Below are 27,458 nucleotides of genomic sequence, written 5' to 3'. Positions count from 1 at the left end.
AACCAGATTCTTAAAGAAAAGGGGAGACCATTCTGAAAACACAACCAAACAGGGGGTGAGACAGGAAGCAGCTTCTGATACAACTAATGGTGACCCAGGGTCTTCAGGTCAAAAGAGACTTAGGAAGCTGACCCCCGATATGAGAGCTACCTTAGAGGAACAGAAGGCAAATCAGCTAAGGTGGCTTGACAAGAGCCTGGGAGAGGTTGGAGAAAGACATTCTGGAGACTGATGGTGCGACACTCCTGGAGAATATGCCTCACCAGAGGACCCGCTTGGCCAAACACCTGGTGCAATGGACATCTTACACAGATTGACTCTCTGCCATTTTGGCATAGCTATGATGAGTGGCAGTATTTCAAGCAGGTGAACGGCCAGAGGGACTCCACTTTCCATGAAGCCATGAACGCTTTGGAGAAGCGCATTAAGGAACAAGAAACAGTGCTTCTCACAGAGGCTGACAAGGCAGCTGATGAACCAAAGCCGCATTCTCAAGACAGCGGCCCAGTCTTCTCTACTGTCAAGGTCTTGCTCCAGCTCCATCGCAAGTTCGTCAGTAGTCACTTCAGGACGCCACTCCTCACAGCACAAACACTCCTTGTTCTCGCCGCTCCTCGCTGACAGGGAGCTCTCACTCCCACTCTTATGCCAACAGATCGTCTTATCCATCCAGAACAACACGTATTGCAGATGAAGTAACCCTCACAAAGGAGATGAGGCAGCAGCCGCACAGGTTGTTGCACTCCACCACCACCCTCATCTTAGATCGATTGCCAATCAGATTCCCAATCTGGATCCCGAGGCACCGATTCTGCTGCTACTAGGAGTATACTGCTCTGACCTGCTTTTGTGCAGTGAACCACCTTTCACCAATGTGGGCCTCGATGTCTTCAGACCTTGGAGCGTGGTTACATGCAAGACAAGGGGAGGTCAAGCTAGCAGTAAGCGCTGGGCAGTTCTCTTTACGTGTTTTGAGTATCCGTGGTGCCCAAATCGAGATCCTTGAGTTCATGGGACACTTCCAGCCCCATCAATGCCTTGAGAAGATTCGTGGCCATACGTGGGCCTATATCAAACTCCTCAGGTCTGATTGTGGCACAAATGCCGTGGTTGATTTCTGCATGCAACCCTCAACATGCAAATGTTTTGCATCGCCCCTTCCAGTCGCTACACACCATTACCTCAAGTTAGAGAAGATTAAAAGAGTCCTGCTACATCAGGCCAATGGCCCATCCTAGTGCAGGATCGGGGGTGGCACGTCCTGCTTTGCCACCTGAGGAGAAAGCAGAAGTGTCACTTCCCCCTGTCCTGTCCCTCCCACCATACCTCCTACCACCAGCACTGCTTCTCTGCCCACACTCCTGCAATTTTGGGAGAGATCGCGCCCGATCTGAGCAATTTTGGGTATGATTTTGGGTGTGATTTAGCTGATGCTGGCGGCAGCAGGGCGCCCACGGGGCACCCACCTTAGGTGCTTCTCTTGCCTGAGGCCTCCTCCTCAGTCTGCTTAATGGCAGAGCCGGCTGTGCCCGGCATTCTGTCCTCCGTGGCCAACCAGATGCCTCTGGGGAGCCCACCAGCAGGACCTGAGCACAACAGCTCTCTCCCTGCCTCTGATCCCCATCAACTATTATCCAGTGGCATGCCGTCACCAACAGTGCAGGCAGAATGCAGCCATCACGACTAAGCTTTCAGTTGGGAATAGGTTCCAATTAACCACCTGACTAGGTTCAAGGTGCTGGTAAAGGTAAATAACCCCTGACCATTAGGTCCAGTCGCGGACGACTCTGCGGTTGCAGCGCTCATCTCGCTTTACTGGCTGAGGGAGCCGGCGTATAGCTTCTGGGTCATGTGGCCAGCATGACTAAGCCGCTTCTGGCGAACCAGAGCAGCGCACGGAAACGTCGTTTACGTTCCCGCTGGAGCGGTACCTATTTATCTACTTGCACCTTGACATGCTTTTGAACTGCTAGGTTGGCAGGAGCTGGGACCGAGCAATGGGAGCTCACCCCGTCGTAGGGATTCGAACCGCCAACCTTCTGATCGGCAAGCCCTAGGCTCTGTGGTTTAACCCACAGCACCACCCGTGTCCCTCTCAAGGTGCTGGTACCAGTGTACAAAGAAGCATTATACTGCCTGGGACCAGGATACCCAAAAGATCGTCTTGCCCTTCATATGTGAAATTGATCACTCTACTCTCTAGGAGAGGGCCTTCTTGTAGATACAATCTCATCAGGACGCCTCTTTGGTGACTCCTTCCCATTACATCTCAGACAGGCATTCTCTCTCTCTGTTCACTTTCTGGTGTGTGCTGTAAGGGCTTCCTTTCCCCACCAATCTTTTAAGTGAAGTTTTTTTTTTACCCGAGTCTGCATCAGTACTGGCCTTTATCTTGTATACAGATAAGTGCTTTTGTTCTTGCTGTTTTTCATAGTTACATTGCTAGATGAGTTTAAGTGCCCCGAGTCTCCCAAGTTTAAGGGTGCTGCTAATGCAAAGTTTCACCTTGGCAACTTTTTTTTTTTTTAAATGCACTTCAAAAGGACTATAATGTGTTGCTCACAAATGGTCTGAACACTACTGCACCCATCCATGCAATATCAATGCAGGGGGAAATGGCATTACTGACTCGTTTGTTTACCCCCCAATCTGATTCAGCAAAAAAAACGAAGGAAGAAAAGAATTTTTTTTCCTCCTGCATTTCAATTAGGCTGGCTTTGTCACCACATGTTACTCTTAACTAAAAGCATTATTTCAAAAGGAAAAAAAAATATCACAATGCACCATGCTCTAGCTTTCTGTTCGTGGCCTTGCTCGCTTTATACCGCTTGGCCTAGTTTTGGATTTTAACAGAGATTCTGGCTTTGAATTCTTGTTTGTTTTAAGCCACCTGATTATTTGGGCCAGCTGGTTCTGGGTTTGAAAGTCTAGCCTCTGCACTGGGGGAGGGCCGTAAAACATCTGCCTGGAAAGCAGAAGGTCGCAGGTTCAATCCCCGGCATCTCCAGGTAGGGCTGGGAAAGACCCCTGCCTGAAACACTGGGCTGCCCCCTGGGAGTGAGAGTAGACCATGCTGAGTAGATGAATCAACAGATATAAATATACAACAGCTTCCTATCTTCCTCAGCACCACCACTCACCATGCCAGCTGCCATTTGGACAAGAGCTAATTGAGATACTTAGTTAAATCTGTGTAAACGTTCTGCCTGCAGTGATGCACCCCAGAAATCCTGCGAGAGAAAAGGAGTACATTTCTTTTGCTTCACGGGTGGAGAGAGATTAGTGTGCAATTCACTTCACCTGGAAGACCAGGAAACAACTAAGCCGCATTCTGTAGAAACTTAAAAATTTTGAGAACTCCTCGACTTTGCAATATGAAATGCCACTGCTCTAATTAGGTTCGGTGTTCAATTGCCAAGCCAGGAATTCAAGGTTAGCAGAAACCCACTGAAGTCAGCTTCCAATACAAAGAGTTTTGTTCTTGATAAACAAAAGCCTCACCTTCTGGGCCAGTAACTTCGGGTAAGTGAGTGAACTTTTCATTGCAGTAGTTTCCCTCGCAGCAGCAGAAAAACACTTGTGGGCTCTCTTCTGTGGCCACACATTCCTGCCTATATATATAAATATATACAGCAAGACAACACAAAAGAAAATAAGATAAAAGTCAGTGAATTCTTACATTGCCCTCAGGAGAAAGGTGCACAATGTATTGTCTTTATCCTATTTAATGCCGGCTTTCTGCTGTATTTTGCCAATCCACCGAACCTTTTGTTATAAGGAGGCAGGAAGCTCGCCGCATGAGATCTCAAGAGCCCTTTACGCGCACAGGAACTTTGCAGAAGGGCGAGTTAAAACTCTTAAAGGTATAACTTTAATATACAAGTTTAGCTCCGATATCCTTACGCTTTGAGAACATATACATGCCCACACGTTGCTTCCCTCTTGTATTTCAAAGGAAACAGGCAGAAGGGACAAGGGACCTTTTCAACACCACACACAGAGCCACGGCAGCAATGTATTATGAGATGAAAGGCCAGAGCTAAGCTACCCAAAAATGCCAGCTGCCACCATGTTTTCCCCCCAGAGGCGTGTGCAGAGGGGTAAGGGACATGAGACGGCCATCACTGTTTAACGGCTTCTTTCATGGTGCCATTAGAACATTTCCCAAAGTTAAGACACTATGAGCAGCAGATTGGGGGTTTGCTTGCTTTTTTTTTTTAAAAGCAATAATTTACAGGGGGAACTTGGCTGGCGACGAACTAAATGCCTTCTCTCTTGTGGCAGATTGCACCAAATCCACCTGTAAATGATGCCAGCAAATGCCTGCAAGCACAGCATTGCCACAATTAAACCGCACCTGTATGAAGGCGGTTGCCACGCTCCGCTTCAAATTATTGTGCTACAAATTATGTTTGCCCCCAAAGCTCGGAAAATTCCCATTTTTCAAAGGAACCCGATCTCGTTCTCGAGTTCAACAGGTCCCCAAAGGAACAAGTTCCACTTTGCGGTCGCCCCTTTTCAAAGTGAACTAGTTCAGTTCATGTTCAGTTCACAGTTCAATTCAAGTTCATCCACCCTCGGAAACTTCAGCATTTGGATAGTTCAAAGCTGTTGTGCTGAACTATAAAATAGGATTTAAAAGTCTAAGGGAAAAAATCAAAACTAAAGTGGAGTGTGAGTTGTTTACTTTCCCCTTAAGCTCTAAGGGCCAAATAGTCTAAAGCAGGGGTAGGCAACCTAAGGCCCGTGGGCCGGATGCGGCCAAATTGCCTTCTAAATGCGGCCTGTGGACGGTCTGGGAATCAGCGTGTTTTTACATCAGTAGAATGTGTCCTTTTATTTAAAATGCACCTCTGGGTTATTTGTAGGGCATAAGAATTCATTCATTCCCCCTCCCCATATAGTCCGGCCCCCACATGGTCTGAGGGACGGTGGACAGGCCCACAGCTGAAAAAGGTTGCTGACCCCTGGTCTACAGAATAGTTTTTTGTTTTTGTTTTTTTAATGTAAGAGAATGAACTTGTCTGTATCCTCCTTCCATTATTTCCTCCATCCTGCAACAAATTAGTATTTGCTATTAGCACAATTGTGTTGTGTGTGATGCATTTGAGTTTGACAAAGCATTTGAGTTTGAATACTCAAGGGAGAAAATGTGGGTGAGTGGGTCGTTCACCACTGCAAACCTACAATTTGTTATTTTGCTATAGGACAAAGGGCTTGGCAGGTCACTTTTGTGGGGATAACCCTGTGAATTAAACACCACACTTTCCCCATATTACAAAATAGGCGTGAGAGCGAGAAGGCAACAGCCTGACCAAGACTATGCAGCTAGCTCACGGACTGAACTCACAATTCTGGACCAGGGATGTCCTATCTCTAGCTGCTACTTACAAGACTGCACCAACTCTTCCACTTATCAATGGTTGCTTTTGAAGTGTATAGACTAAACCCTCCAGGGAAGCAAAAATTACTTTACGATGTTTCCGAACCACAGATTTTTCCTTCTTCTGCAGCAGTCTGACCTGCTTCCCCTGGTCAAGCGATGATCTGAGCCAATGTGATAAGGGAGAATGATTTGTGGCAACTGCTTCCTGTGTGATGCTATCGAGCAGTGAGCTGCAGCTTATCAGGCAGCAAGCTCTGAGCTCATTTATAAGTTATGCCCGTCAATTCATTTGCACAAATAGCTGCTCACACTTGTGGCCAATGCCTCACGTAGAAATTGCAGTTGGCTCCAGGAGCTCTGAACTGATGGAAAGGGAAAATGAAGACAAGAAAACAGAAACCTTGGGTAACTACCTCAAGCTGTCTGTAACGGAAGCTATATGCCAACAAATTTCCCTGCAGTGCCCTCTGTTCTTTTTAAAAATAATTTTCCCCTTGTTTATTTTTTTATAACTTCCAAAGAGGATTCAGTCAGTGGCTACTGATTATATCAGGCTTCCTCAAACTCGGCCCTCCAGATGTTTTTGGCCTACATCTCCCATGATCCCTAGCTAGCAGGACCAGTGGTCAGGGATGATGGGAATTGTAGTCTCAAAACATCTGGAGGGCAGAGTTTGAAGAAGCCTGGGTTATATGGAACGTAGCATAGTGGCAAAGCATCTGACTTGAACGCAAAAGGTGCCGAGATCGACCCCTAACTATTATTTTATTTAATTAAACTATGATGTGTGCAGAGGCAGGCGACCAAGATGATCAAGGGTCTGGAAGCCAAGCCGTATGAGGAATGGTTGAAGGAGCTGGGTATATTTAACATGGAAAAGAGGAGATATGGTAGCCATCTTCAAATATCTGATGAGCTGCCACATGAAGGATGGAGCAAGCTTGTTTTCTTCTGCTCTGGAAGCAGGAGAACCAACGGCATCCAAACCGATGGCTTCCAAACCAATGGCTTCAAGTTACAAGAAAGGAGATTTTGACTAAACATCAGGAAGAACTTTCTGACAGCAAGAGCTGTTTGACAGTAGCATGGTGCTCCCTCGGGAGGTGGTGAACGCTCCTTCCTTGGAGGTTTTTAAAGCAGAAGCTGGATGGCCATCTCCCATGGATGCTTTAGCTGGGATTCCTGCATTGCAGCTCAACATCAAAAAAACTAAGATCATGGCCACTGGTCCCATCACCTCCTGGCAAATAGAAGGGGAAGAAATGGAGGCAGTGAGAGATTTCACTTTCTTGGGTTCCATGATCACTGCAGATGGTGACAGCAGTCACGAAATTAGAAGACGCCTGCTTCTTGGGAGAAAAGCAATGACAAACCTAGACAGCATCTTAAAAAGCAAAGACATCGCCTTGCCGACAAAGGTCCGTATAGTTAAAGCTATGGTTTTCCCAGTAGTAATGTACGGAAGTGAGAGCTGGACCATAAAGAAGGATGATCGCCGAAGAATTGATGCTTTTGAATTATGGTGCTGGAGGAGACTCTTGAGAGTCCCATGGACTGCAAGAAGATAAAACCTATCCATTCTCAAGGAAATCGGCCCTGAGTGCTCACTAGAAGGACAGATCCTGAAGTTGAGGCTCCAGTACTTTGGCCACCTCATGAGAAGAGAAGACTCCCTGGAAAAGACCCTGATGTTGGGAAAGATTGAGAGCACAAGGAGAAGGGGATGGCAGAGGACGAGATGATTGGACAGTGTTCTCGAAGCTACTAACATGAGTTTGGCCAAACTGCGAGAGGCAGTGAAGGATAGGCGTGCCTGGCATGCTCTGGTCCATGGGGTCACGAAGAGTCGGACACGACTGAACGACTGAACAACAACAAAGGACTAGACAAGCCTCGGGGGTCCCTTTCAACTCTACAATCCTATGATTCTATAATCATTAAATGTTCATCCCACCTATCTTCCTCCCATTCTCATTGTCCACCTTTTCCTCAGGGCTCAGTCTGCGCCACTTCCCAAAGGGAGAGGGCAAACTCTGGGTAGCTCACTGGCAGATAATCTGCTTTGCATCCAGGAGGTTCTCAGGTTCTATTCCCAGCACCTCCAGGTAGGGCTGGGAAACGATTCCCTGTCGAAAACCCTGAGAAACTGCTACCAGTCAGTGTAGACAGTACTAAGCTAGATAGACCAGTGTCTTTACTGACCCTGCGTAGGGTGGCTTCGGGGGTTCCTAGGAATTGTTTCTGCTCTATTAGTCCTCCACTTTCAGTTATTGTTTATTGTTAGAAGCACATCCTAATACAATACTGGCCCGGGGAGAAAGCCCTTGATCCATTTCAGAAGTCTTGCAAAGCCTTTGGCTGACGGTAAGGAAAAACTTGAGTAATCAAGGGACAAGATACAATGCATGTGTATGTGTGAACGGGTGCACTGGGAAGGCAGAATGAAAACAGCCGCTCTAAAAGCAGGGCCATTATCACCCTGGCTAAGTGTGCTTTTCTGCTCCAGCAGGCAGCTCCGAATGACTAAGTTCTCCTTTTCTGCAGCACGCGGCCCTCGAAAGAACGCGCTGCTCTCTCCACCTAATTGTACAGAACATTTCTCAGGGCACGCCAGAAATTATCGAGCATTTACTGTGTGAAAACACCCAGAAGCTCCATAGCCTCCTGGATTTCACAACTACGAGGAAAAGCAGGCCTTTAAATGTTCGATCTTACATGTAGATACACCAAATTAAAGGAGTTGAAAAGATGGGCTTTAACAGGCCTGCAGTCACGTATAACAAAACTGCTCCTTGTTGCTGAAAAAGATGGGGAGTATTCCTTCCCTCCTCTATCACAACCCTTTCCGGTCCCCAGTCTCCAGGTGCTTTGCGAACTTTCCGCTGGTTTTCAAGCATGGGATAATTTGATGGGGCAGGCTAGTAAACTAACCGCAGCTACTTTAGTATAAGGCTCACCAGCTACATGGCAAATTGGGCTTTTTTTGCAAGGGCGGGGAGAGGCCAGTAAACAGGAAGTGATATCATCAAGCAGCGCCGGATTTAAGGCGATGCGGGCAGTTCCCCTGCACAGGGTGCCGAGCTAAAGGGGCGCAAAATAAAGAGTCAATAATAGTTATTGTAAAAATAAGAAATATCTAAGGGGGTGCACCAAATGTTGTCCTTGCTCAAGGCATGTTAGCAAAGTACGCCCCTGTATAGAGGGGAGGAGCTTGGGTCATTTATTAAGAGGGATGAGGAAACCGTGGCTCTTTCAGACGTTGCTTGACTACAGCTCCCATGATCCCTGCCCACTGGCCATGCTGCATAGGGCTGATGGGAGTTGGAGTCCAGCAACATCTGGAGGCTTTCATGTTCTCCCTGCCCCCCACCCCCATTCTCCTGAGATTCCTTTTAGAGGAGGGTATGCCAAGCAGGAGGGGCAACAGTAGACGCTGGCGTTAAGATTACTCATCGCCATCATAATTTATTCCCATTTATAGAAGCAATTCATATACTAGGTGCACTACACGAATAAAAAAAAAAAAGACCACCTATCACAGCAACCCATAAATTAAAGGTGACCAAGAAATTGGCAGCAGCGCAAAGCTTGAGATGGGGGCTGGCTGGAGAGGTGAGGGAAATAAAGGACATTATACCGGCCAAAAGATGAGAAGGAAAGAGCCATCCCACCACCATACCCTACAAGATTGGGAAGAGGAAGGGGCAGTGGGAAAAGGTTAATGCACCATAAGAAGCCTGAGAGTAGTAATGCCAACTGGAGAAATCTGGTTTCTGTAGGAACAGGAAGAGAAAAAGACTCCAAGAGGGAGATCGTGTAGCAGCATGGCTGATCTGCTAACTGCCGAACAGCAATTCAGAAGGCTGAGCAAGGCAAAGAAATGACAAGGAACATAAACTAAATTAGGAAGATAAAAAAAAGAAGAAGGGACGTGCGGGATGGGGTTGAGAGCAACATCGCCGGCTAACAGATGCAATGCAGAAATAGGAAATGAATAAATTACAGGGGGGGGGGGGAAGCAGGGCAGGGGAAGAGAACGCTCAAGCCCTAGGAAGATATGAGAAACTGCAGGAACAGAGGGAACTGCCTTATACAGAGTTAGACCATTGGTCCATCGAGCTCACTATTGCCTACACGGACTGGCAGGGGCTTTGCCAGGATTCAGGCAGAGGAAATTCCCAGCCTTACCTGGACAAGCTGGGGGTTGAACCTGGGACCTAGTGCTTGCAAAGCAGGTGATCAACCACTCAGCCATGGCTCTGCCTCAAGATGTCAGCAGGAACAGACTGAAGACTACAACCCTAAATACTCTTATCTAGCAATAATTCTTTTTAAAGTCATTGTGGCTTATTTCTGAGTGGACACGTATGGCTGTACTCTCCAGCTGAGATGGGGTTTGTGTGTATATTTGGAAATTAACTAACTGTGAATGGAATGAACGGAATTGTCAAGTTGCAGTTAATATGGTAAGAATTGCAGGTGTCAGCTGGTATTTTTGTTGTCTTTTGTTGTTTAAATTATTAGCGAATAAAAAGGTATTTTAAAATTTTATTTTTTTAAAAAAACCAGTCCATTTCAATGGATACTACTAGGGCTTTTTTTCTCTCGCCAGAACTCAGTGCCGGCACTTCTCAGGTGGGCGCCATTGCCATTATAAGAGAATAAGGGAGGTGTTCATTTTTCTTTCTAGAAAAATAGCACTGGATAAAAAAGTGCTTCAGCCACTCTGAAAACTCAAGTGGTTGTGTAGGATGGATGGCAAAATTTGCATCCATTGCTCCGCCCACTTTTGCCTCTGGCCCCGCCCAGCGCTGACACGTGGCCCTCCGGATGAAAAGAGAGAGAGATGGCTCTCCAACCTTGGCGTGGAGCTTCCAGCTGCTATAAACGAAGCTCCCAGCCTGAGCGACTTCATGGCTGAAGCTCCAAGCTCCATGGACTGGGGGGCAAGAGACAACCAGGCACACATGCCAGAAGGAGCGAGGAGTGTGCTGCTGCTCCCTGGTTCTGCCTGTGCCCTCTCACCTGTCGTAGCAGTTGAAGTCGTCAAGCCAGCACCCTTTCTTCACCAGTTCGATGGAGCCGGAGTTGTTTCTCCAGGAGGCGTAGCAATGGAGGCGTTTGTCCTTCTCCCCTTCACAGCGCTCCACTCCGCTCTGGTTGGTCTTTTCCAGTTCCCAGTTGGCATTGTAATAGATGCATTCCCGGGTCTCGGCCTCAGCATGGCCTGGCCCTGCAGGGGAGAAGCAAAATGGACGTCGCTTAATGACAACAGCGCCCGGGTATGTTCCATCACTACCACATGCTTAGCAAGAGGGACAAGACAGCCATACTGGCATGCTAAAGGCTAACAAATTTATTATGGCGTGAGCTACTGGGGGCTAAAGTTTGCTTCATTTGATTCATAATTTTTTTTGTAATCCTTGAACACTTACGGAATAATACATTTTCTACAGTGACGCTTGGCTATTGTTTCATCTCTGCTATAAGCCATGGCTAGCTGGCTGCCCCTTGGATTGCAAGGATACCAAAGCATCGTACCCAACACCACACAAGGAGCCAGTGACAGAGAGGAAGAAGATATGAGTTTGGATTTGGTATCCTGCTTTATCACTACCCGAAGGAGTCTCAAAGCGGCTCACATTCTCCTTTCCCTTCCTCCCCCACAACAAACACTCTGTGAGGTGAGTGGGGCTGAGAGACTTCAGAGAAGTGTGACTAGCCCAAGGTCACCCAGCAGCTGTATATGGAGGAGCGGGGAAGCAAACCTGGTTCACCAGATTATGAGTCCACCGCTCTTAACCACTACACCACACTGGAGGATGTTTAAGTTATGCCTCCGGGTCCTCTGGGGTGCTAGGTTTTTTTGTTTTGTTTTTTTAGGTATGAAGACTTACCAATTGGCTTACTGAGAAGGAAAATGTACAGGCAACATTCTGCCCAACCAAAGTGTGATGAAGCCTAAGGGGTTTAACTATTGACACCACCAACTCCTCCCCGCCCACCACAGCTTCCTACTACAGTGGTACCTTGGTTTATGAACTTAATCCGTTCTGGAAGTCCATTTTTAAACCAAAACCGTTCTTAAACCGAGGCGTGCTTTCCCTAATGAGGTTTCCTGCCACAGGTGCCCTTCCACCATTCGGATTCCGTTCATAGACCGAGATAAAGTTCTCAAACGAAGACACTATTTCTGGTTTTGTGGAGTTTGTAAACCAAATTGTTCTTAAACCAAACTGTTCTTAAACAGAGGTACCATTGTACAGAGGAAACATGATGAGGAACTATAAGCTTCAGAAATAAATAGCACAAGCCTCTTCCGTATGCATTTAGTAAGGTGTCCTTTGTACAAACTGCACATACTACATTCACCACAACAGAAGATCCTGCTGCCCAGCAGTTTCACAGCAGCCTAACAAACATACACACTGCATTGTTTTTTCAATCTGAAGGAAAAAAAGGAATGCAAAACCTCAGCACTTATCTCAAACCTAGAAACACGCACAAACCTTACAGTTCCAGTAACACACAAATGTTGAAAGCTGCAGCACACAGAGGCCACCCACCATTTCTCCTCCCCTGGTCACAAAAAACAACAACTGCAAATGATTAAGCAAAAAGTAGGTAGTATAGACAGACACACACACACACACACACACTCCTCCATTGCTCTTTCTTACCACTAATATTAAATTAAAAACCAATGTGCTCAAATTAGCGACTGCATTGTTTTCCAGGCTAGCTACAAAGAATGCACTTCGTTGAGAGCTTGGACTAGGATTGGCTGAGTGCTACAGAGACCCAGATTGACAAAAATGTTTGCAGAGATTATCCAACTTCAAATAGATGTGGGACAAGAAAGAGTGTGTGGCTTTGAAATTCCTGGGTTGTTGTTGTTGTTGTTTAATTGCTTGACATTCTCCTTGGGATGGCTGCTCCCATCATGATTTTTAAAGAAAGGTTTTATATAGCAACATTCAAACTGGTCCCCGGTCTATCTAGCAAACCCATGTTGCCAAATCCAAATTCAAAACCGTAATACGGTAGAAAACTGCATATTTATGATGCAAGTTCAATGGGGCTGTAATATTCTCTGGCAAACAGTACCCATTATGCTGTTTGCAGCTGTGCTATTCGGGGGGATTAAAAAGCAGCAACTACAGCTTCCTTAATCAGACATCTGGCAACCGTGATATTATCCCACTTTGTCCTTCAGTCAAAAGGAGAGGCCATCCTGCTGTCAGATGTTCAGGAGTCAGGGTAGCAGGTCAAAGCTCACGTGTGCTTGGGAAGCCATGCAAAAGACTGCTGGAGATTTAGGAGCACAGAATGCTACCTTCTACTGAGTGAGACCAATGTGCACCTAAGCTCAGTATTCTATGCTGACTGGCAGTGGCTCTGCAGGGTTTTCAAGGCAGAGAATATAGGTGCCCAGAACTGACGCTGAGACCTTCTGCATGCAAATCAAGATTCTCTGCCACCGAAATGCAACCTTTTAAAATGTGTTTGATGTCTGAAAAAGCTGCAGCGGGGTCAGAATCCACAGGCCCTGAATCCACAGAATCCACAGGCCCAGAATTCACCACCCCTTCAGTCAATACAGCAGAAATCCTTTTCTTTGATTCGGAGGATGTTCATTAGATCTATATATAAACCTGAGCTAAAATTCAGAATCCTGAGCCACGAAACCCCAAGTGTGCTGTCAAGAGAGGCAGAAACCTGCAGCCCGTGAAAACTACACAAATTTGCATCTATCTCCTCGCCTTGCATTATTTATTCTCTTGCAGCTCATCATAGGGAAAGTAGAGAAGAGCTTTCCGAGGTGCTAATGTACCGCCCCCCCCCCCCAGCCTCTGACAACCTTCCTGTTTTCTGCATTTTCCAAGGCACAGCCTACACCCAGGGCGGGCAGAAAGCAGATCAGGATCTTTTGGTTGATCGGCTAAGTAGTCTAACTCCCAATTTTGGAATGCTAGCAACAACAGCAAGGAGAAGGCTTTGGTCTCACACACTTACCGTAACTTGGCTGATACATGAGCCAAGTTGTATATCTCTGAGCCTCAGTACTCACAAATTGTAAAATAGGACCTTTCAACTGAGACAACGGACACAAATTTGCTATCATTAAAACTGGCTGACCATCATAGTTTCTGCTAGGGCTTCCCCAGCCCCTCTGTCTCGCAGTAACTCAGATGCAAGCTTGTACCTATATATTCAGTTAATCCTGGCATGTGATCATGGTTTGCAGTAGCAAAAGCTGGCCATGAGGAAGTGACAGGTGAAGGCATCAGCTGGTGTCTGAAAGGTACAGCAAAACTTTTTTTAAAATAATAATAATAATAATAATAATAATAATAATAATAATAATAATAATAAGCTGGCCCTAGCAGAAGCACAGCACCATTTGGGCTCTGCGTCAGGATGCACAATGCCCTGGGCCAGCACTGGTAGCAGGGAAATGGCTCCAGGGCCGTGGGTTCAGACCCCACATTGGGCAAAAGATTCCTGCATTGCAAAGGGGTTGGACTAGAAGACCCTCGTGGTCCCTCCACCAACCTGACAATTCCGTGATACTATCGCCATGTCAACATGAGCAAGGATGCCATCAGCATCCTACCCGAGAAGAATAAAAAAGGTTTTTACGAAGGTAACGATACCTTTGCTGTTGAGAAGTGTCTCCTCTTGCTTTGTACATTGTTGTTTCACGAAACACATAATTAACTGGGATTTATTTATTTACTTGCATATCCAAGGTTTTAACACGCTTTCTTTAAGAAAGGGTGCACCTCTCAGAAAGGGTTAAGGGTAATTACCTGGCAATCGTTTTTTTGTGCCTTAAGCTTCCGCGCACAGTGTGGTTTTGTGGCAAAACTCCTTTCTCCCTCCCCTTTTCAGCTTCATACGTTCATTCGTTTTATATCCCGCCCTATACCCGGAGGTCTCAGGGCGGTTCACAGAACAAAATCAAAATATAAAACCACAAAATATATAATCAAAATTTAAAAAACCAACCCAATAACCCTCCCCCCTCAAAAAAACACCCCACATTTTAAAAGGGCATAGAATGAGATAAAGAAATTGGAGATAAGGAAAATTATTCAAAAGGAATAAGACCTTTATTACATTTCTTTTTCCCAAGCTGCTAATAAAAGGCAGGCCTTGAGATGCAGAGAATGTGTTTAAAAGGACACATTATAACTAGCTCACACTGGTGGGAGGATGAAGTGACGATTCTATTTCTTTGAACGATCTCAAGACTTATTTTTTATGAAAAGGGCTTGCGAACGATTCTGGGGTTGCAGCACTCAAATGGCTTTATTGGCCAATGGAGCCAGAATACAGCTTCCGGTTCATGTGGCCAGCATGACTAAGCTGCTTCTGGCGAAACCAGAGCAGCGCATGGAAATGCAGTTTACCTTCCCGCCGGAGCGGTACCTATTTATCTACTTGCACTTTGACGTGCTTTCGAACTGCTAGGTTGGCAGGAGCAGGGACTGAGCATGGGGAGCTTGCGGGGATTTGAACCGCCGACCTTCCGATTGGCAAGCTCTAGGCTCAGTGGTTTACACCACAGCGCCACCCGCTTCAAAGGAGGCTGCCCATTGTATCCCTGCATGAATTGTCGTGATAGTTTTACCTCCTTCAAATCAGACATGTGCCAAGATCAGTGTCTCATAGAGAAACACGGGCAACTGTTGCTCTCACATGCCCCAACAGTTAGCCTTTTCGGCTGTGAGAGTCAACTACGCCTCATGTCCAAAGTACTCCCAGCCAAGAAAGTTCTTCTCCTACACAGAAGCAGTCACTGCTCTTCCCCTCTGGTTCTTGGGAGACAGCAGGGATTCGACCGCAGCCCCCCTCACCTGAACAGCCCCTTCCAACGCTTCTGACACATCCTGTGTGCCCCACCTTTGCGGCACCGAACCCCAGAAATCGCTGGTCCCCTTTCCTGGGTCAGCCCCCCGACCCTCTCCCTTCACCACAACTCCTCAGAGCCCTGCCACTTCACCTCTCAGATGTTTGTGAAACTTACTGCCTTATGTGATCTGAGCAGGGGTGCCCCAGTTCAACAGCCATATGCAGAACCACTAAAGAGACTCATCAGGGAAGAAGTTTCAGATCTGCTCTGAAATGTGCTGAGTCTACCAAGACTGAGCCCCCTCCAGAGCTTCCTTATTGATTCTCCTTGACATTTTCAAATACCACCATTCCAAATTCAATTTGGTGGTAATTTGGTGGTGGGGGTGGAGGGACGATGTAATGCATGTAGGAAGAAGATGAAGTCCAGAAGGTCAAGTACCGGGCAAAAACTATGCCCCCTAAGAATGAAGCTGTGCTTGTTTTCCTTTCTTTGCGCCCTGTTCCACCTGAGAAATCAAAGCTCAAAAGTTGGCAGCCTTCTTGGCAGGTTGAAGCAGAGAAGGGAAATAAAACTGGACGTTATTATCTCTGGGTTGCCAAGGCAGATTGTGTAAAACGTTGTTATAAGGCCTCCCATGCATCATCAAGATCCGCTGGGGAAATATTCCAAAGATACCATGGAAGAAAACTGCCTTATTGCAAGGGACCCCATGCCTTGGCAAAGAGTTTTTGTTTTGTTTTGTTTTAAACCTTAGCAAACTACAGTGCCCAGAATTCTTTGCAGGAAAGAAGATGCTTTAAAGCAAAGCGTTAGAAACTCAAGATATATATGCTGGTGTCAAATGGCACCTTAATCTAGGTTGCAGTCGCCACAACAGAATGTCTATTTGCCAAGGGCTTCGACTAGGTGACCCCGGGGTTCCTTCCAATGCTACAATTCTATGATTCTACGATTCTACGATCTCAGCTACAGTACATTGCTTGACTCTTAGAACATTTCACTTGTCCCAGTATGCACACACAGTAGAAATGCTATTAATCATGGGCTGAGGCCGGTTTTTAAACTGTGGTCGTCAACCTGGTGCCCAGAAATCTCATCATAGTTGCGATTGGACCCATGCCAGTAACAAAACGCGCCTGGCTAATTTCTAACACGGCTTTAAAGGTATGAGTGTGCGCACAGCCTAAGGCTCCAGGGAAGGCAGGATCAGGGCTTCTGACCACCACTACTAACCACAAAGCCAGCAGATTACTGTTATTGTTTATTTTTAAAAGCCAGATGTACCATCTTGAAATGCCTGGGTGGAATCGTTGTTAGCAGAGAGGCACAAAAGTGTGCAACGGCTTTGTTAGCTGTGGCTACAGGGCCCACAAGCAACACACTTTGGAGGGTGGATGTACAGAACTTGCCCCTCACCCTCCACCATCCCCCCCCCACATGACCCTCCTGCGGAAACAGCTGATCAGTAAGGATCTTGAATACAGTATTTGGGCAGGGGGGAGGGTCATGTGGGGAGGAGCTGCCCTGCTTCCGTGTTGCAAACACAACTTGGGAAACTGCTAAAGGTTTCAAGAGTGAGAAAGACACCATTCTCAATTTCATTATCGTTTTGCTCCAAGTCACACATATTGGCCCATCGTTGTCAAACGCCAAGGCTGCAGGGAGGAAACACCGTCAAAGCAACTGAATGCAGACCCCCCCCCCCAAAAGCATCAACGAAGGGAATTGTTTGCTGACATTTTTATTCTGCCCTTCCTCCCCCCCCCCCCAAGAGCTCAGGACCGGGTGCCTGCTCTCCTTCAGACACTCCATTTCTCAAAACAACCCTGTGAGGTAGGTTATGGAGAGAGGAGGATTAGGCTTGGAGAGCAAGGAGGATTAGGATTGGAGAGCAGCCGGTTGGAACATAGGGGTCCCCAGCTGCAGTTCAAAACTCTAAAACAGGCATGTCCAACAGGTAGATCGTGATCTACCGGTAGATCACTGGATGTCTGCAGTAGATCACTGGCTCCCTCAAAGAAGCTGAACAACTGTGGCTCCCCTAAAAAAAGATCAACATTTTACCTCCTCCTTGAAAAAACTCAACAACTTTGACCCAAACCCACCCAGAATGGGCCTTCCTCCTTCCTGAAAAAGCTCAATAACTTTTGACCTGAGCCCCATAAAAGGGGGTAGATCACTGCCAGTTTTTAACTCTGTGAGTAGATCGCAGTCTCTTGGGAGTTGGCCACCCCTGCTCTAAAGCATCCATGGCAGAAGGCCACCCAAACTCTGCTCCAAAACCTCCGAGGAAGGAGAGTCTGCCACCTCCTAAGGGAGTCCGTTCCACTGACTTAACAGCTCTTACTTGTCAGAAAGCTCTTCCTGATTGCTCAGTCAAAATCTCCTTTCTTGTAACTTGGATCCATCGGCTCAGGGGTCCTACCCCCCCCCCCCCGGAGCTGGAGAAAGCAAGCTTGTTCCATCTTCTGTGTGAGAGCAGGAAGAGGTTTTAAAGCAGAGGTAGGGTGAACCATCTGTCCTGGGTGCTATGGTTGAGATTCCAAATAAGAACTCTGGCCAAAAGTTTTAACCAAACAACATACGTTTACTCGTAAGTAAATCCAAATGTAATATCAATTCTGTAAGTGTACGAAATGTATATGTATATGTTTTCTAACGCTAGAAAACACAGGAAAACTTCTTCTAAGACGCTATATCCTCTTTAGGAATCAAAGAAATAGACAGCATATACATTTCGTACACTTCTATCATATAAAACAAGCTGAAGAAGGCATCCATGCCGAAACGGGGCCCTGTCTGGTATCCCTGGTTTACATCTGACACTCATCGGAGAAGCTCTGACATCAATTTCTAAAAGGCTCTTAAGGAAAATTTCCAATATGAAACTACTTTTGATTTAAAACTGTAATTCTTTACAGAACTGATATTACATTTGGATTTACTTACGAGTAAACGTATGTTGTTTGGTTAAAACTTTTGGCCAGAGTTCTTATTTGGATTCTTTTTACTGTATTTGGCAATAAGAACTCCAACGTCTTTTATGGTTGAGATTCCTGCATTGCAGAGGGGGCTGGGCTAGAGGAGACCCCCAGGGTCCCCTTCCAACTCTACAATTCTATGCTCTATGCCGGGATCTGCTGCCCCCCCCCCGTGGATCCTGCCGCCTGGGGTGGCCTTGCCTCGCCCTGCCCAAGCGTTCTGCAGCTCCGTGTGGCAGTGAGCGATGTACTCCTTCCACCAGGGGGTGATGGAGCACTCTTGGCAAGTGGGGCTGCGGAATGCTGTTTACAAACTCTTGCCTGTTTGCAGCATAAGTGTTGATTAGGGGGCTCTTGACCTTAGCATGGGAGAAAGAAAGAAAGAAAAAAAGAAAGAAAGAAAGAAAGAAAGAAAGAAGCATGTCCTGCCGTTTTTGAAGTTTCCCTTCATTCAAAACACTTGAATCTCCTGGGAACTGCTTAAAAATTTGTAGCACCGGAGAGCACCTTTCCTTAACCTGCTTTCCTTTTAAGATGGCAATTTCACCATCCTAAAAGTGGCTTTAAATCATCCCATGGGCTTTTTTCTTTTCTTTCTCGACACTTACCAACCTTCCCCAAACGCACACCACCGGACCCTGATGTGAAACTAGCCTTGGACGAAAAGAAAAACAGGAGGAGTGAGTAAAAGGGCCACGGAGAGTCAGGAAGCGAGGCAAGGTCTAGCTTTTGTCAGGACACACTGGTGCCTCAAGGGGACCGAAAGGAAGCCAAGGCATTCCTGAAATTCTTCCAGGGGGGCTAAAGAGGCAAACACACTAAAATAGAGACACTGGGGACTTCCAGCTTTCGCATTCCAGTGGAAAATCCTGCCATCCCCCCCACCTACCCATCCCGCTGGCAGCAAAAGACTGAAGAATTAGCTTCTCCCCTAGTAAAAAGCCATTGTTTTTGAATGACCCCACAAAGGAATGTTAGCCCCCCCAAAAGAAAAAAAACAACCCACGCCAATAAAGAGCTTCCAGGAATTGTTCCTGTCACAATAGTATTGGTGTTGTCGGAAAGCAGGTTGGTGACTTGGATGACTCCCTTTATTTCGTAAAAGTGCGTCTGTTCCACCCTTATTTCACACCATACATTGAAATAACATTGCTGGGGGTTGTAGTTTACTCCCCTGCAGAGCTATGGTTCCAAGCACCCTCAACAAACTACAGTTCCCAGGATCTTTCGGGATCTGCTTTAAATACACGGTGTGTACATAACCCAGCTCCTCCATCACCGGCTGTCAGAAAGCCTCCTCCTCTCTTAAACAACTTGGCCTCTGTCCTTATTCCTGGAACGCCTCCCAGAACGCATAGCGGCGCTGCCTTTCTATATTCAAGTTTCTCCATGTAACCTGCCTTTTCCTGGAAGCTTTTAGCTTGCAGCCTGTGGCCCCCTCAGGTGTCCTTGGACTCCAACTCCCATCAGCCACCAGCCAGCATGGCCATGGGAATTGTAGTTCAACATCTAGAGGACTATGGGGTTCCCACCACTGCCCTAAGCTATATTCCCCCCTTTTGCTAATTCTCTGGTTTTTGCACCGTGGAAAGCTGTCGCTTCTGTGGAGCTAACGTCCACATTCTAACAGGCTGGCATGCATTCTTGGGCTTAATGGAAGCGGGTGGTTTTTATCTTTTAAAGCCCTGAACAGTTTGGGAACTGAAGAATCACTTTCTCCTATTCATGCCTCCTTAGGCTGGTCAACAAGAGAACAGGGCCTTTCTTGCGGTGGCTCCCTGTATGTGGAATGCTCCCCTCAGGGAGGCTCACCTGGTTGGGGCCTCTGTTGCGTATCTTTAGGTGCCAGGTGAAAACCTTTTTCTACAGTCAGGACTTTGGCTGATTAAACAATCTGGGGCCTTTAAAATGTGATTGTGGGAGGTGGGGGTTATTGGTTTGTTTTTGCATTTCTGTTGTGTATTTTTGTGTTCTCGTTTTGTATATTTATGTTGTGAACCGCCCTGTGGTCTTTGGGTGGAGGGTTTCATACAAATTTAATAAATAAAGTAAAACTATTCAGCGGCTTAGATCTTGCTCTGCGTGCCACTGGGCAACTGAGCCTTAGTGCAGTGTTTTTCAACCTTTTTTGGGCAAAGGCACACTTGTTTCATGAAAAAAATCACGAGGCACACCACCATTAGAAAATGTTAAAAAATTTAACTCTGTGCCTATATTGACTATACATAAAGTAATTTTCCCACGGCACACCAGGCAACATCTCGCGGCACACTAGTGTGCCGCGGAACAGTGGTTGAAAAACACTGCCTTAGTGAGCATTCTCCTAAAACCGGCTCCCAACAAAATTCCCTATTATTTTTCTCTTAAGAGATATGAAGGCCCCGTTTGGGTGGACGCAAGTATCTTCAAACCTCTCTTTTGGAGAGCTGTGATTAAACGAGGACGTCTCCAATTAATCAAAGCCGTTCATTTTGTCCAGATGTGTGAAACTCTGAAGAGCCACTCAAGTGTGTGCAGCACCAAAGTAGCTGGGCAGCATGTAAAACAATACTGGGGGGGGGGGGGAGACCCACCCCTGTGCAACATGACCTCAGCTGGACAGCGTCCCCACCCCCAGATTATACACTAACCAGATATATCTCTCGTTGGCAACGTGCTTTAAAAACAAACACCACTCTCATTCCAATGCAACTTTTGACTCCACACGGCAACTTATTGGACCAATATATTTCTCACACATGCACTCAGCATCGACAGCTAGGGCTGTGTGCTTTCCAGCTGGCTTTTGTGAACTTTGATAATGCACTGCAGTTAACCAAGGACAAAAGGCAGCAAATCTGTGATAAGATGTCACACACAAACACGCACTCACTCACGCAAAACGCTAGACAAAAAGCTGAATTGGCCATCTGCTGCCAGTGTTCTGGGCATGCATGAACAGGCTAATCCTCTGAGCCATATGCATGGCGGCCCTTCTCCAAATTCCACACACTGAGCACCATCCCTGGAAGAAGAAGAAGAAAAGGGGGCCACAGAACTGGCTTCACAATAGGTCGGTCACCCATCATTAACTTGCCTTTTTGAAACGGGAACACACTAATGGAGATGGATCTCTTATTCAAGCCCCTGTCCAAACTATCTAATGCAGCAGAGGACTGTAAGCATCAAGGTATCCCTTTATTCGTTTAAATTTATGCCCTGCCCTATGCCAAGGGAACAGGCCAGATTACGCATTTTTTACATTAAAAAAAAAATAGTGTGTGTGTGTGTGTGTGTGTGTGAGAGAGAGAGAGAGAGAGAGAGAATAAGCCCATCTATATTATAATGAGAGAATCACCCTTTCTGTCCTGAAGTGATGTTAATAGATTTGCAGTTCGTTAATGCCTTCAAATAAAGCCTTGACAATGCAAGTTTTGCACAAAAGGCATCGTCCTGCGAAAACCTAATAAATAACACCTAATAAAAACCCAATAAAAATCTGCACCGTGTTCTTAGAGCTGTGCAAAGCACTTCGCTATGTTGGTATTTCTTGCATCAGTATTATCCCCTGTGTCGGAGGTGAAGGCAGCTGGGTTGAAGTTGAGAAATTCATGTCCCTAACCTCAGGCCATCTACTGAGTTCATGGCTGAAGCAAACTTTCAGCCAAGGACTTCCAGGCTTGTTCCGCCCCCCCCACCCCCGCCCCCCTGCAGAGTCTGCACACTAAACCCTCCCTCGGATTCCAGAAATGGAATCCATTTGCCTCCCCAAGCTTCCAGTAGCTGTATTTCTAGCTTCAGGTGACACAAAAAGAAGCACACGTGCAGATTTCACACGTGCTATTTGCCGAAAGTTTCAAACTGTTACTTAACAGCGTTTGCAAAAGTGGTAGGGGAGACTCCGGTGGCAAAAAAAAACACAACCCCACAAGCACAGCCACCATCACCCTGAAAACCTGTGGTGCTGGAGGACAACTTCCATCAACCTTGACCATAGACCATGGGTTGGTTGCGACTGATGGTCCGCAGCTGAGTGCTAAAGAATCTGCTCTGCATGCAAAAGGGGTCCCAGGTAGGTCTGGGAGGAGACCTCTGGTCTGAAACCCTGGGGAGCCGCTGCTATTACTGAGCTAGATTAGTATAAGGCAGCTCCCTATGGGAACTGGAGTTCAAAACATCTAGAGGGCATTATGCCCCTACTTTAAATCAACTCTTCCCATCCAGGGACACCTGGGAGCTATGACTGGGCCCACAGTTAGGAGGGCAGGGCAAGGTAAACAGACGCTGCTGTCAGAGTAAAAGTGGGCAGAACCACCCCATTCGCAGGGTGCTCTCCAAAGCATGAACAGAAGTACAGTGTCCAGGTCAAGGGAAGTAATAGGACCGCTCTATTCTGCTTTGGTCAGGCCACACCTGGAATACTGCGTCCGTTTCTGGGCACTACAATTTTAAGAAGGTTGCTGACAAGCTGGAACGGGCGTCGGGGAGGACAACCAAGATGATTAAGGGTCTGGAAAGGAAGCCTTATGAGGAATGGTTGAGGGAGCTGGGGATGTTTAGCCTGGAAAAGAGGAGACTGAGAGGAGATATGAGAGCCATCTTCAAGTATCTAAAGGGTTGTCTCATGGAGGAGGGAGCATATTTGTTATCTCCTGCCGTGGAGGGTAGGACCCAAACCAATGGCTTCAAGCTACAAGAAAGGAGATTTTGACTGAACATCAGAAGAACTTGGTATCTGTTTGCTAGTGGTACAGACTCCCTCAGAAGGAGGGTTTGACAGTGGAACAGACTCTCATTCCTTGTAGGTTTTTAAGCAGAGGTTGGATGTCCATCTGTCAGGGATGCTTGAGTTGAGATTCCTGCATTGAAGGGGGTTGGACTAGATGACCCTCGGGACCCGTTCCAACTCTACAATTCTATGATTTAAAGTGAGTGAGAGTAAAGCACTTGACTCAAGAAATGCAGCGCTGCTTTATGGCAAAAGGCAACCGGGTTTAGAGCAGGGCCCCGATACCAGATACGGCGTTTAACCTTGCTAGTTTAGCCGTGTCATTAACTGGAGACTCTCTCCCCTCGTGCGCTTGGTGTCCCCGGCCAAGACACTGCCAATTAATCCCCTTCACGGCTTCAACCCTGTCATGCTAGACAGTTGCTGGGGCTACGCGGATGCTATGAGCAGGCATCTTTCCACAGTTAAGCCACTGTTTTCTTTCCTAGGGGAAATCCAGGCCTTTTCAAACTCTCTGAGGGGCTGGTTCAGTTATCCTGGGGAATTCATTTTAGCCTGATTTGTTTAAGGGATCCACGATTAAAATGAACTGGAAGGCTCAGGCCCCATGGGCAGTATGCATTCAAAGCGCTATAATACTCAGCGAGAATCCTGGGGACTGTAGTTTGTTAAGGGTGCTAGGAGCTGTCGGGAGACCCTCATGCTAGACCCTCACAATAGCTGCAATTCCCAGAGTTCCCGGAAGAAAAGTACCTGAGGATCGTTAAACCGCTCTGGGAATCCTGGTCTCTGGGACCTGAGTTGTTAACGGACTCGTCAACTTAATACAAGGACCATGAACCTGAAATTAATACAAGGACCCTGAACCTGACCCTTGTCCGCATTCACACAGGGCCTGTTGTCCACAGCTGCGAAATTAAGCCCTTGCCCAAGACATCAGCCACTTGTTGCTTCCTGAAAAGTGGTTAGTCTCCAACCTCCCCACTGAGTGCTAGGAAAACCCAACGCTAGGAAAACACCTTACACCCCCAAACTCACCCTTAAAGAAGGTAGGCCCTCATCCCCACAGTGCCCCAGAAATGCAGCGACTCTCTGCATTTTTATAATTTGAAATGGAAAAGCCCGGCCCCTAGAAATATTTTTTTAGATAGGTGGGGTATAAAGTTGTGTTTTTTTTTAAATTATATATTATTATAGACCCCAGACCTATATTTCAACATTCTTGGTTCCAGCATCAAACCCTTCGGCCGTCGGGAACAATCAATTCCTCAAACTCCGTGTACAGCACAGCTTTCCACAAACCGTCTACTAAAATAGATTACAAGCCTTCAGGAAGGACACTTGTCTTTTAAATACTTGCACAGTGTATGGCTGTTTTAATTATTAATAGTGGTTTAGCATCGTCTCGAGTGGGAAAGTTCAAAGAGATCCCACTTGATAGTTATTCACACATTTCCAAGCTGAAGCGGATTTAATTTTTTTTTGGGGGGGGGGGTTGTTTTTATTTTTTTTAAAAAAAAAACATTGCATGATCCCTGCGGATATCAGAACAGGGAAAAAGTCCTGTTTGGGAGCTGAGCTGCTTTCACTCTGCATTTATATCACCATCAAAGTCTTAAAAAAATTATGTCTTATGCCTTCCTTCAGCCGGGCTGAGAGATCCCACTTGCGCAACTTTCAAAAGATATTAACTGAGTGCAACGGCATGCATCGCCCCCCCCCGCCCCCCCCTGGAGAACAGTCCTTGGCCCCTTGAGCAAGGGCTACACTACATGTTACCAACAGCTGTGCGTATCTTTTCTCAGATTTGGAAAAATAACAACAACCAAGAACTGAAAGCAGCCTCCAGGACCCTGACTGCCTCTATGGAGCAGCAGTGATGATGATGATGATGATGGTGATGATGGGGATGGGAAGGCGCGATTTCCCACCTTGCATATTAGAAACAAAGCAAGTTGCCTTAATACAGGGTGAGGCCCCCGGTCCCTCTGGTTCAGTATTGCTGATACTGAATGGCAAGGCAGCTCTATGTAGGTAGGGGTGCCTGGGATCGAACCCGGGAGCTTTTGCATGCAAGCCAGATGATCTGCCGCTGAGCTTTGGTGGCCTTTCCTCCAACTTAGCCATTTCTGTGCTCAAAACGACCCGTTCCTCGGAACTATTTTGCTCCTCGTGCCAGGAAAGATTTTGAGATGATCACATTTTGTTTCTAAGAGGGAGGGGCATGCCACACTCAGGCTGCAATATTAAACCTTTAGCTGGTTAACCAACAGGTGCCAATTTTAATTAGTGTTGGCAGGTTTTAATTAGTAAGGGTTAACAATTTAGGGCACCCCATCTTTTATTTATCTGCAGCTTCTTGCTTGTTGCTGAAATGGGAAATGGAGGTGAAAACAATATGCCAATAGTGTATTTGAAACGTGACATTCTTTCAAAAACAGTGACTGGTTTTCTTCGTTGTATCGTACATCATCTATAATAATAATAATAATAATAATAATAATAATAATAATATTTATACCCCGCCCATCTGGCTGGGTTTCCTCAGCCACTCTGGGCGGCTTGCAGCAGAATATTAAAATAAAATGATTCATCCAATATTAAAAGCTTCCCTAAACAGGGCTGCCTTCAGATGTCTTCTAAAAGTCTGATAGTTGTTTGTTTCTTTGACATCTGGTGGGAGGGCGTTCCACAGGACGGGTGCCACTACTAAGAAGGCCCTCTGCCTGGTTCCCTGTAACTTGGCTTCTCATAGTGAGGGAACCGTCAGAAGGCCCTCAGAGCTGGACCTCAGTGTCCGGGCAGAACGATGGGGGTGGAGATGCTCCTTCATGTATCCTGGACCGAGGCCGTTTAGGTTTTTAAAGTTCAGCACCAACACTTTGAATTGTGCTCCGAAACGTACTGGGAGCCAATGTAGGTCTTTCGAGACCGGTGTTATGTGGTCTCGGTGGCCCTTCTTTGAGGTTTTGGTAATATGCAGTCACTTTAAGCAGGATGAGTAATCAATGAAAACAATTCGATCAGTGCACAGCCCTAACACATTCTCACCGTCAGCATTCATAGGTATGCCTCTTCTCCCTAGTACCCTATGCTCAAGGCAGCTCACAACATGTATTACAAAATATAACAAAATTTAAATAAAATCGAAAATTCTTTCTAGTAGCACCTTAGAGACCAACTGAGTTTGTTCCTGGTATGAGCTTTCGTGTGCATGCACACTTCTTCAGATCTGAAGAAGTGTGCCTGCACACGAAAGCTCATACCAGGAACAAACTCAGTTGGTCTCTAAGGTGCTACTAGAAAGAATTTTCGATTTTGTTTTGACTATGGCAGACCAACACGGCTACCCACCTGTAACTGAAAATTTAAATAATCCTTCCTTGGAGGATTTTAAGCAGAGGTTGGATGGCTATCTGTCCTGAGTGCTTTGGCCGAGATTCCTGCATTGCAGGGGGTTGGTCTAGATGACTCTCAGGGGTCCCTTCCAACTCTAGAATTCTATGATTCTCTGAATAAGTTAACGAAGACATCTCAGTGCCTCCAGTTCAGAACTTCGCGTGAGCTCCAGCTACAGTGGAACCCCGGGTTACGCACACCCCGATGTTCGAGTTAAGAACGCCCGCAACTGTTTCCGGGGAGCGCGCAACCCCCGGATGCGCAGAACGCTTCTGCGCAATTCGCGCATGCGCAGAAGCGCTCAAGTCACGCTACTTCCGGGTTTTCTTTTCATGCGTTCGGGATACGCATGCCCGCGTTACGCACGGCGGCCTGGAACGGATCACGTGCGTAACCCGGGGTTCCACTGGAAGAGAATCTGGTGCGCCATCTCCATCTTACCAACCCATGACGTAGCCTGTTACGTTACTTCCAAGATGGGTCTTCAGCTCTTGCTCAAGAGCTCAGAAGTGCAAAATTGTGAGGCGGGGGAATTCTCCGCCTCTGTCGCAACAGGGAGAACACAAGCTTTGCTCCGAAGAGAGAGGCAGCTAAACATGCACTTTAAGAGAGGAGAGCTCTCTCGCTCTGCGTAGCACATGGTTCAGGTAGGGGACGTGGTTCACTTAATCATTAAGTGTTGCTTCAGATGCTGGCCTTGTAAAATGTCACAGTAAATCCAAGCTCTTCACTTCTCTCTGGCTGTGGATAATTTTCTGATAATGAATCAGGTGCAAACTAGAAATTTCATCTGGGCAAGGCTGAATTATGTCAACAGCAGCTTCAAAGTACACTAAACTGCAGATAGAAACAGATGAAGGAAAATGCTTCCCACATCCGTGGGTTTGAGCCCCACGTTGGACAAAAGGTTCCTGCATTGCGGGGGAGGGAGGGGGGCATTGGACCAGATGAGCCTTGTGGTCCCTCTTCCAACTCTAGGATTCTAAGATCTGCAAAGGGGGGAGACTGCTCTAGGAATATAGGTAGGGTCAACGTAACAGAACAAATTGCTTTGCGTAGATTTTAGCTTGGCATTTAACACCATCTTACCGCGACGTCTGGGGTCTAAATTGGGAGGTTTGG

The 27,458-nt window shown here is 46.6% G+C and overlaps 1 protein-coding gene across 1 annotated transcript in view; it reads right to left on the bottom strand.

Annotated features, from left to right (window-relative positions):
• The window catches only part of ACVR2B (activin A receptor type 2B), a 122,305-nt gene that overhangs the window by 25,416 nt on the left and 69,431 nt on the right, over positions 1-27,458 (bottom strand). The window contains exons 2-3 of the mRNA XM_033165203.1: positions 10,412-10,619; positions 3,502-3,611 (exon numbers count right to left, since the gene is read on the bottom strand). Of these exons, the coding sequence (XP_033021094.1) occupies positions 3,502-3,611; positions 10,412-10,619 (318 nt within the window). The remainder of the gene's footprint in view (positions 1-3,501; positions 3,612-10,411; positions 10,620-27,458) is intronic.

The sequence above is a fragment of the Lacerta agilis genome, chromosome 12 (assembly GCF_009819535.1).
Source record: "Lacerta agilis isolate rLacAgi1 chromosome 12, rLacAgi1.pri, whole genome shotgun sequence".
Lineage (NCBI taxonomy): Eukaryota > Metazoa > Chordata > Lepidosauria > Squamata > Lacertidae > Lacerta > Lacerta agilis.
Note: the sequence above shows the minus strand (reverse complement) of the source record. Positions and strands in the feature narration are given on the sequence as shown.